This window comes from Eublepharis macularius, chromosome 12, assembly GCF_028583425.1.
Source record: "Eublepharis macularius isolate TG4126 chromosome 12, MPM_Emac_v1.0, whole genome shotgun sequence".
Taxonomy (NCBI): domain Eukaryota; kingdom Metazoa; phylum Chordata; class Lepidosauria; order Squamata; family Eublepharidae; genus Eublepharis; species Eublepharis macularius.
In genome coordinates this window covers 68,023,160-68,034,173 of record NC_072801.1, presented here as the reverse complement: position 1 = coordinate 68,034,173, position 11,014 = coordinate 68,023,160, and the positions used below count along the sequence as shown (strand labels likewise).

The 11,014-nt window shown below is 47.4% G+C and overlaps 1 protein-coding gene across 1 annotated transcript in view; it reads right to left on the bottom strand.

Moving 5' to 3' along the window:
* Window positions 1-563: 563 nt before the first annotated feature.
* Window positions 564-11,014, bottom strand: part of LPCAT4 (lysophosphatidylcholine acyltransferase 4) — a 33,069-nt gene continuing 22,618 nt past the window's right edge. Inside the window, exons 4-14 of the mRNA XM_054993377.1 lie at window positions 9,175-9,287; window positions 8,888-8,948; window positions 8,716-8,774; window positions 8,551-8,585; window positions 8,383-8,437; window positions 6,235-6,317; window positions 4,709-4,834; window positions 4,083-4,224; window positions 3,458-3,556; window positions 2,457-2,613; window positions 564-1,174 (exon numbers count right to left, since the gene is read on the bottom strand). Of these exons, the coding sequence (XP_054849352.1) occupies window positions 1,017-1,174; window positions 2,457-2,613; window positions 3,458-3,556; window positions 4,083-4,224; window positions 4,709-4,834; window positions 6,235-6,317; window positions 8,383-8,437; window positions 8,551-8,585; window positions 8,716-8,774; window positions 8,888-8,948; window positions 9,175-9,287 (1,088 nt within the window). The 3' untranslated portion in view covers window positions 564-1,016. The remainder of the gene's footprint in view (window positions 1,175-2,456; window positions 2,614-3,457; window positions 3,557-4,082; window positions 4,225-4,708; window positions 4,835-6,234; window positions 6,318-8,382; window positions 8,438-8,550; window positions 8,586-8,715; window positions 8,775-8,887; window positions 8,949-9,174; window positions 9,288-11,014) is intronic.

The window sequence follows — 11,014 nt, the reverse complement described above, 5'->3', positions numbered from 1 at the left end:
GGCCAAGCAACAGGAAACTGACTTCTTGTTCATGGCACAAATAACTTGGGGTTCAAGGTTTGGTCTCCACTACTGTACCAGGTCTCCTAAAGAAGTGTGGTGCGGGGGTTAGAAGGATAAACTGAGAATCTAACCAGAAGAGATGCTGGTTGTTTTGGGTCGGGGAAACCGCATGTGAGGGAAGGATTAAACCATCTTGCCCTCTAAGATGGTCCCAGTTTGAATTAGGGTCTTGCATGCCAGCTGTTTAAAAGAAAAAAAAATACAAACTAACTGGCAGCTCCATACGCAGAACAGTTGGAGAGGGGTTTTTTTCTGGTTTTGCCCTAGCGGCAGAGACCTGGGTTCAAATACTCACTCAGCCATCAAGGAAACTCTGTGACTTTAGACCTGCCACACTCTCTCAGTGTAATCTACCTTGCAGAATTGTTGTGAGGATAAAACTGAGAAGAGAGACATTCATGCCACCCTGAACTCCTCGGAAGATGGGTGGGCTAAAAACCTGAATGATATTGCTTTCTTCAATCCAAAAATAGTCCTTTTTTAAAACTCTGGGAATCGCCTTTGTTTTAAAACATATTACATGTATCTTTTATTATAGAGATATAGATATTTATTTTATATATAAAATAGCACTTCTTTATATTTTACAAAACGGAAAATGAAACAAAAGCATCCTTCTGTCCTTCCTTCCCCTCACGAAAACAAGAAAAAAAAAGAGGTCAACAATAACAAACGTAAAATAAAATAAAATGATATAATTAAACATAACAAAAATAAAAACTTTAAAATAAACGGCGAGAAGCCCCAATCCCCAAAGAACTTGCGGTTGTGGTTCCCCGGTTACGGTTGCCCTGAGATGGGGGTGTCTCCGCCCCCCCTCTGCCCAACCACCATGGCGGCACGGAGTTAGCAAGCGAGCAGGGGGGAGGGGGTCTGCGTGGCCAAGGGTGTGGCATGGCTGTGTGTGGGATTTTTGTTTTGTATACACATGGCTAAAGAGGTCTGGGAGATTTTCAGTCTGCCTTGCTTTTGAGAGAGGCTGCAGGGATGCCGTTAGCGTAGGTGGGTGGGGGGCCCGGCTTGGTCAGAGCGCGGGCCATGGGGAGGCGTAAATACGTGCTAAACAGGCGGGCATAGTCAGGGTGACGGAGAGAGAAATCCTGGAACTCATCTGGATAGGGAAAAAGACAGAGGGAGGGGGAGGAAAAGAAATAATAAGCTCATGTTAGCATAAAAATAGGACACGTAGAAGCAAAAACATCAGAGAGCACCTCAGCATGGAAATATTATGCCTGTGGGACTTTATGAAAAGATCCCGACTTTCTGCCTTCACTGCTCTCCCTAAAGCTTTCAGTTTCTGTGCCCTCCCTCAGTTTCTGTGCACCTTTCTCCACTGCCTTCCTTCAAAATTTTCTTCCCCTGGATGAAAAAGATTCTTTTCCTGCTACAGTCACCAGGTGAGCAACCACTGAGGGGTTTAAGTGCGTGGGGTGATGCACATAGGCATTACAGCAATGCTGTGACATCACTTCCCGCACAAAGTGACTTCATCACGAAGGCAAGATACTCCAGGGCAATTTCAGGCAAACCCTAAGGCATCCTGCCGACACTAGGACATCACTTTTGGGTTTGCACTGGAATTGGTGTTGCAATGTTGCCATGGCGCCTGTTTCCCCTCCATTTTTCACCTGCTGCTGTACTGAGCCGTGGCCAGCAATCAGTGTTGCAGGGCAGGAGGTGTCCCCTTATAGCACGAGACCTGGCGACCCTATTTCCCACTCATTACAATCTGATGTCTCTTCCTAGCTGCACCGCATCCCCTTGCAAGTTCATTGGGATGGCAAAAGAAAGTGAGAAATTTTACCTCCTTCCTCTAATCCAGGGGTGGCCAAACTGTGGCTCGGGAGCCACATGTGGCTCTTTTAGACATATTGTGCGGCTCCCAGAGGTCTCTGAGTATTGCTGTGGCCATAAATTTTATTTTTAGTTTAGTTCCCTCCCTTCCCTTCTTTCTTTCCATGTCTTTCCCTCCCTTTCCCTTTTTTTTCTTACCTTCCTTCTTTCTTTCCATGACTTTCATATTTTCAATAAAAATGTTGGGGTTACCAGGTCTGACTCAGAAAATACCTGGGGACTTTGGGGGTGAAGCCTAGCAAGGATGTGACATCATTTTTGTGATGTCACTTCCAGCACACTGCACCAAAACCCCACCCCTTCCTGTGACGTCACATTCAGGACACTCCCCCAAACCCACCTCTTCATCTGAAGTCACTTCAATGCCTCACGTCTTGCGGCTCTCAAACATCTGACGTTTATTCTATGTGGCTCTTACATTAAGCATGTTTGGCCACCCCTGCTCTAATCTCTCTGTGTACCTTGCCTACCATTACTCCCACAGGCCTCCCCTCTCCTGCTCCGTGCCCAATTATCTGTGTAGACATGAGGGCTCTCACCAAGGGTGAGTCCATCCTGGCTGTGGTCCCTGCAGAGCCGACTATAGAGTTCAGCCCCATCTGCTCTGGGTGTACCGAGTAGTAGACGCAAAATAGCACAGAATCCATCTTGGTGCAGCCGGCAGTCCCCCGTCCCAGTGCGCGTCTCTGAGAACAGCTGGTGACATGGAAAAGTGTGAGACACGGAGATGAGAACGAACAACACCGAATGTTTTTGGTCACAACTGCCTTCCCTCCGCAGACCCATGACCACCTGGAGGGCCACCTCGAGAACTTTTAAAATTTATCTTTATTTATTTTACTTCGTTTATAACCTGCCTTTCTCCCCATTGAGGACCCAAGGCATCTTATATCATTCTCCTCTCCTCCATTTTATCCTTACAACAATCCTGTGAGGTAAATTAGGTCGAGAGTGCGTGATTGGCCCAAGGTCACCCAGCGAGTTTCTATGGCAGAATGGGAAATAAAACCTGGATCTCCCAAATCATAGTCCACAACTCCAGCTGCTACACCACACTGCCTCCTGCTGGAGAGGCAGCATAAAGAGGTCTAAATAGCAATTTCATAGCTCCGCAGCCTCTTTAACCCAACAGTCCTGGCCACACGGGCCAAAGCTCCTCCCCCTTCTTTTTGTTTATCTCTCTTACATCAAACCAACCTGAATTTAAATTTGACCAAGAATGTCTCCCTCTTGCAAATGTCGGCTTCATTCCATCCTGTTTCATCCCTAAATTTTACTTTGAGGGCCAAACGAGAGACTCAGCTACACTAGGAACAAACTTTTCTTCCATCTATATTTTAAACTGTGCTTTTTGCTTTTGCAAACGCAGCCTCCAAGATTGCTTTATGGAGGAGCAGAACAACATGGGGGTGAGGAGAGAATTTAACCCTTTCCTCTCCTATTTTCTTATCCTGAAACCAATATCTGGACTGGCCCTCTACAACACTTGCCTTCCATCAAACCCACACGCCACTTTAATTGTGGCAGCCAAGGTAGTTACCTCAAAGGCACGGCTTGTCAGATCCTGGGGGTCATACTCCCTCTCTAATGCTTCCAAGGCCAGGGCCACTTCCCGGGAGTCCATACTTCCATCAGTGTCCTGAGGGAAAAATGCACTGCGGATGAAAGGGGTGATGATATAAGGTTCCTGCCTCATTCCTATACTCCACGTTTGCTTTTTGTCTAAAAAAAATTGTTTTTAGATCCCCAAACCCCATTCCTTTAAAAATTCCCAATCTTACATTTTTGGGTGACTCTGTATTTGCAAGCAGAGTTTTCACCCCTTTATTGTTCTCCATTTCATTATTCCTTAGGGATCCCAACTAATCTAGGACTTTTAACTAGACACGACATGGTCAGAATACTACACGGCTAACTGGATTTTGTTATGTGTTGACAACACCAGGGAGGATACGGCTAGCTGTACAGCTGATATAAAGAATCCTAACCAATCAGGGATCTCTAAATCCTAGCCAATCAGGGATCTCTCAGTCCAAGCCAATCAGGGCTCTCAGCTCTTTCAGCAATGGTTCCTGAAGATTTCTGAAAAAGGTTCCCTTATTTCAGTTTGACCCTCCTCAGTACCCTAATTTGACAAGCTCCTCCCACGTTCCAGTCCATTTTACCTGTTGAAAATAGTTCAAGAGCCCCTCCGCATCCTCAGGGCCGGCCAGCCCCAAACAATGGGCCAGCTCTGTCAGCCCTAGCCGCCCTGATGGACAAACAGGCAGTAGATCCAACTGGCTCTTGACGCCCCCTGTCAGACACCTGCAAAAACAGATCACTGAAGCCATCAGAAAGAACAAACCGCTCCCTTTGCCTCTTAACTCTGCTCTTTTTGGATTTCCCTACATGCCTCCTTGCAAAGGGTGATGCGCTGGGTTATTTTTCATGGTGCCGTTTATGCAGCTTGGCTCAGAAGTGGCTGTTTCAGGATGCAGCAGTGCAGGGCACCTGCCTGAACTCGGGGGCCATGTGGCTGTTGCTAGAAACCCACCCCCTTTCTACACAATCCCTGTCCCTTCTGCCTAATGCAACAGCAGCCAATATTCATGAGAAGAACAGCTGCCTCAGCTGCTATATTGTTTCTGCTGGAACATGCCTCTCTCCTTCAACCAGTACACTACTTACTTTCTTCTGGAGTCTTACCTGCCCATAAGATGGTTGTCCCACCTCCCCACCCCCCCCAGGCTTTTCCTTTATCTCTGATCCTAACTAATTCATAGCCAAGCGGTTCCCTCCAGTTTCTCACCTGGCTTTGCGGAGGACCTTGCCCAATTCCCAGATGCGTGGCTCTAGTGCCACCCTCAGGCTCCCCACTACGGTGACTGGAAGGTTGCCCACAAATTCACATTCCGTGGCGGGTATTCCCAAGGCCCTAAAACAGAAGGCAGGAGGGGGAGGGGCAAGAGAAGAAAAAAGGTCTAAAGAATATTCTTGGCATCTTCCCACCAAACCACATCACAGTTCTTCCAGGCAAGAGGTATCGACATTTTCCTGTCACGCATCAAACTTGGGTCCAGTGTTATAGCTACCTTCTCCCTCACATTCTGAATATTTTCTTCAAGGAATCGGATCTAAGGCTGTGACTTAGTCTGTTGAGCTAACATGGACTATACAGAGGGAAGAGTGTTGGATCTGTGTGTTCTTGTAGTGGCAAGTTTGCTCCCTTGCCTGGACTTCGGTATCGTCAGCTCCTAAAGGGACCACCAGTGGCCTGAGAGAAACCAACTAGGGCAGCCCTTCTTTCACCTTCCCTGGGACAAATGAAAGCTCTGCATGTCCTGAAGGGAACGTGGCAAGAGAGTTATTCTGGCCAGGGACTTGCTGGTGTAAAGTCCTGAAAAGACAACCAATGCCTTGAGACCATTTCAATTATATTTTATAATTTGTAAACACTTCAGGTGTCTGTCTTGACAGAATGGTGGTATATAAAGCATTAAATATATACACAGAGTATTTAAGTTTCAGAGCAACAGAGAGGTGCTACATTGGCCTCTGCCACTGCTGGGTAATAAGAAGTCTCTGGATTGGCCAGGTCTGAAATTAATACTAAAAACCTAGCCTCTTGTCTTTGCCAGTTCAAAAGACTGTCTTTCTGTCTGTCTGTCCATCCATCGTATTTTTATACCACTCTTCCTCCCATCTGGTTCCTGGTTCTCCCAGCTCTCATTTTAACCACCCAACAATCCTGTGAGGTAAACTATTGACTCCAAGGAGTTAAGAATTGTCTCTACATACTTTTCTCTAGGGCTTTTTTTCTGGGAAAAGAGGTGGTGGAACTCAGTGGGTTGCCCTCGGAGAAAATGGTCACATGGCTGGTGGCCCCGCCCCCTGATCTCCAGACAGAGGGGAGTTGAGATTGCCCTCCATGCTGCTCCAGCAGCACGGAGGGCAATCTAAACTCCCCTCTGTCTGGAGATCAGGGGGCGGGGCCACCAGCCATGTGACCATTTTCCAGAGGTTCTGGAACTCTGTCCCACCGCGTTCCAGCTGAAAAAAAGCCCTGCTTTTCTCCATCCACCATGTTATCCTCACAACCCCTGTGAGGAAGCAAAGCTGAGGGAGAAATCTGCCCAAGATCACTCTTTATGACCTTGTAGGGCTGAGTGGGGAATTGAACCCAGGGCTCCCCAGTTTGGTGATCTTACCCTGCTCTTTTGAGCGCAACCTCCAATTTCTAAGATCCTTACTCACAGTGTTCACTATAATGTCCGCCCGCCCCTGGCCAAAATCCTTCACCCCATAACCTATGAACACGTGTTCCTTGCCACTCACCGGGCCATGACCTTTTGAACGTTGTTAGCATACAGCGTAGGGTTCACTGCCTCTTCAGCACTGGGTTGATAAACTGGGAGGAACTGAAATTACAGGAAGAATTAAGGGTAGGGAAAGGGGTCACCGAGAGGTTTGGGGATAGGGTAGAAAAACTGTACCCTGTTGGGTACAAAGAGGGAGGTTAGGAAGCTGTTACAGTTCCCCCACCCCCATCAGGCAGTCCTTGACAACGAGGCAGAAAACTGGTAGAAATCTAAAAATATGATTTACTTATTTAGTATATTGATATGCCACCTTTCTCTTAAAATATACATGAAGTGGCAAACCAAAGAAAGAAACGATGGACACCAAATACAGGAGAAGTTCAACCATCAAACTAGTGGCACTAGAACTTCAATATCTATAGGAGAAACTATGATTTGCAACTGCAAGTGTTGCCTTTGGCTCTAGAGAGCAGCTCAGCTAGAGAGCAGCTCTGGGGTGTCCTGTACTGGGCCCATAGGGCTGTGGAAGGGAGGGTTTAATTCTCCCTTCACCCACACTGTTTTCCTCAGTCGGAATAAACCCTGCTTCATGTCCCAGTACATACAAAGAGAGGTATCCAGGGCTTTTTTTCAGCTGGAACACAGTAGAACGGAGTTCCGGAAACGCTTGAAAATGGTCACATGGCTGGTGGCCCCGCCCCCTGATCTCCAAACAGAGGAGAGTTTAGATTGCCCTCCGCACCGCTCCAGCAGCACGGAGGGCAATCTAAACTCCCCTCTGTCTGGAGATCAGGGGTCGGGGTCACCAGCCATGTGACCATTTTCACCGAGGGCGATTTAAACTTTTAAAAACTCCCCCCTTGTTCCAGCTGGCCCAAAGTGACGTCATTGGCCCTGGGAGCGTGCGCACACTTTGCGCGTGCGCATGTGGTACCAGGGGCACCACCTCCTGCCAAGAGTTGCCCCCTGTGCTGGCAACCCACTGAGTTCCACTACTTCTTTTCCCAGAAAAAAAAAGCCCTGGAGGTATCCATAGTATCGCTGGCCTTTTTCCTACAGAGCCTTAAGGCAGCTGCAGCATGGGAAGGTAGATTTTCAGTTAGGGAAAGTGCAGGCGGGGAAATTCCCTCCACTTCTCCAGAACTGTATCTCCAGTCCAGGTAACTCCTTCCAAGACTGCTTTTTGCATCTTTCTCCTCCTTTTATTCCCTTAGAAGCTCATTGATTCATAAATCTTGAGCAGCAGAAAAGACTTATTTCTTGGATGCAAGTGCTAAAAGGATTGAGGTGTATTTCGTGATCGCTAAAATAAAAGCAGGGTCCTTCTCACTAAGCAAAAGAGCCAGGATTTCTGGAGTATAAGGGGACGGTTGGTTAATTAAAGGCTTAAGGTAATAATTCCTTATGTTTTTAAAGAACCTACATTCAAGCAGGGCATGAAAGGATGAATTTATGGTAAGCTTTTTGCATCAAGTTTAATTCGTCACGGGATTTGTTCATGGAACTCAAGTCATCAGACAGATAAGACCCCCCGAGTTGTTAAAATCATACATTCCAATATGTCTTCAAGAATAAAAATCTTAACAAGATGGGCAAGGAGTGAGCGGGCATGGTGAACTTCCAGCAGGATAGTCATAAAGTGCGGGCAATACAGATGAGAGAGCTCTACACAGCGTGCCTATTATCTCACATCTATCAGTGTGTGCATGTACACCTGGAGCCCCAGATGAAGACCTCAAATCACAGGTAAGTTCATATATGCAGAGGCAATTCTTAGGCACCGGTACCTCAGTGAGAGAGCCTCTGCTTTGCATGAAGAAGTTCAACCCTGTGCATCTCAGGTCCAAACGGTTAGGTAATGTCACCTTTACCTGAGACCTTGGAGAGCAGTTGCCGGTCAGAGTAGACAATGCCAACATGAATACAACAAGGGCCAGACTCAACAGGCAGCTTCATGTGTTCATTCATGTACGTAGCCTAGCCCTAAACCATTTAGGATTTCAATCTGCAGATCCTGAATTCTGAATTCAAAATCCTGCAGAGTTGGATGATTTGGAAAACTTGGGGTGGGGTGGGGGGTGCTGAATCAGGAAGCATGACGGGACAGCTCCGGGGGCGGGGGGGGCGGCCTCTGGTGCCAAATAAAGGGGCCTTTTATTTTTACCTCCACTTCCACAGTAGTGCAGAGCTGAGACGCTGTTAGCCAGATGACTTTTAATCTGAAAGCACAAAGGAAGGATTACACACCAGGCTGTCTGTCAATTCGGGGGACGAACACATCCCCGCACGGAAATCACTGTCCCCTCTTCCACTCCCCTTTCCAATTACTCACACGCCGGGTCCTCTCCAGGCCCAGGTTGTTGAATCCTGCAAAAGGAAGAGACCTGTTATATTTAAGGGGACCCCCTCGGGCCTCTAGTGAGGGCATAAGGGCTGGGGAGGTGGGGGTTGAACGGTGTCGTCCATTGCCTTTCCGTACCCCTTATTAGAAACTCACCAGACTGTTGGGGTATCTGATAAGGACCGGCTGGATGGGGACGCCAGATATAAAGGCACCTGGAAGAACAAAAGAGAAACGAACGGCTCTGCACATCACTTGAGCATCTTCAAGATGGTGTCTGTGCTGATGGAACTCAGTCCTTATGACCACACCTTCTGGGTCTTCTTACCTGGTTTAAACTTCAATAAGGCTTTCTTGTTTGAGCAGGTTCCCTCTGGGAAAAACAGGACCTGGAGAACGCAATCAAAGGAGGGTGAGCTGCTGAAATACCAAGCTGCAAACCGGAGCCAATATGAGGCTTAGTGGGGCCACACTGGGGGTCAAACTACAAGTGACGAATGACGCTTGAATGGCAGGTATATTCCTCCCTGTTCACTTGCCCTCCACTTGCTCTGCACTGGATTCACTTGCTGTTCAAGTGTCATTCATCACTTGTAGCTTGGCCCTGGGTCTCACCTGCGGCCATTTTCCCTGGGAAGTTGCCCGTCTTTTCACTTCCTCCACCACCTTCTTGCGAGAAGCTGGGTCATGGCGGGAGACCAGGATGGCCTGGTTGAATCTCAGCAGGGCTGAGGGTGCGGGCAAGAAGGAGAGAGAGAATGGAAGAGTCAAAGAATATACAGCTTTTCCAGAGACATCACCAGTCCCAAATACGGCTGGCCTGAAATGTTTCCCTGAATCTGAGATCTGGCAAATTGAACAAGCATTCCTGGGCACATTTTGTGTTTAAAATAGGGTCGTAATCTCATCAAAGAACCCTTCGTTCATTAAGTTTGGTGTAGTGGTTAAAAGCGGCAGGACTCTAATCTGGACAATCGGGTTTGATTCCCCACCTCTGCTTGAAGTCAGCTGGGTGACCTTGGATCAATCACAGCTCTCTCAGCCCCACCCACCTCACAGGGTGATTGTTGTGAGGATAATAATAACACACCGCTCTGAGTGGGCATTAAGCTGTCCTGAAGGGCGGTATATAAATTGAATGTTGTTATTGTTATTATTATCAGATGAATGTTAGTCAAAGGATTAAAGCTGAACACAAAACAGCAGCACTGAAGAAGAAAATGTTTTGCTTCTTTGCTCTTAGATGGTACTTTTGCATGTCACAGCAGAAGCCATCTTAGAAGAAGTATCCCCCTTTCTCACAAGAGAAGAGGTATTCTCTGTGGTGTAAGCATGTGTGAAATAAGGGGGGAATGTCTCTTCTAAGGTAGTGCTGTCTGCCTACAGGTTCTGTACATTCCTGTATTGCAATAGTTAACATTGTTTGGGGGGTGGGAATCTGACAATCAGAAATACTGATTGTGTGGGTAAAGAGCTATCAAGTTGCAGCTGACTTACGGTGACTCCATAGAGTTTTCAAGGCAAGAGATGAACAGAAGTGATTTGCCATTGCCTGCACTTCTGTATATGAACCCTGGACTTCCTCGGTTGTCTCCCATCCAAGTACTAACCAGGGCCAACCCTAACCTTCCAAGATCTGATCAAATCAGGCTAACCTGGACTATCCAAGTCATGGCAGGAGTACCAACTAAAGGCTTCTAACCAACTAAAGTGGCATATTAACAGGATACACAAGGCAGCCCCGGCTATATGACATTTCAGATTTGTGAATGGTCCTCTATCACCACATTTTGCTGAAATATTATTTCGTTGTGGACAGGGCTTTTTTTCTGGGAAAAGAGGTGGTGGAACTCAGTGGGTTGCCCTCAGAGAAAATGGTCACATGGCTGGTGGCCCCGCCCCCTGATCTCCAGACAGAGGGGAGTTTAGATTGCTCTCGGCACAGAGGGCAATCTAAACTCCCCTCTGTCTGGAGATCAGGGGGCGGGGCCACCAGCCATGTGACCATTTTCAAGAGGTTCCGGAACTCTGTTCCACCGCGTTCCAGCTGAAAAAAAGCCCTGGTTGTGGCATTTTTTTCACACATTTTCTCCCAGCATGGAAATCAGGCTGGCAATCAGAGGGTTCCCAAGTGGTCCCCCATCAATGTGTGCACCACATCTGGCACTGCTTAGCTTCACCAGGGGGCTGCAACACAAGGCTTTGGAACGTAGCCTGGGATTTGCTATCCAAAATCGGGCACAGAAGATACCCTCCCTCATTAAAAATGATATGCTCCTCCAGTTGTTTCAATGAACATAGGCAGCTACCTTCTCTGAAGCCAGATCGTCTGAGCTCTTGCACTAGAAATCTTTGCCTCTCCTGTCCCAAGAGATCCTTTATTTGTTTCTCCCCAATGGGGAACCTCTTCTCCATTTTATCCTCACAACAACCCTGTGGGGTAGGTTAGTCTGAG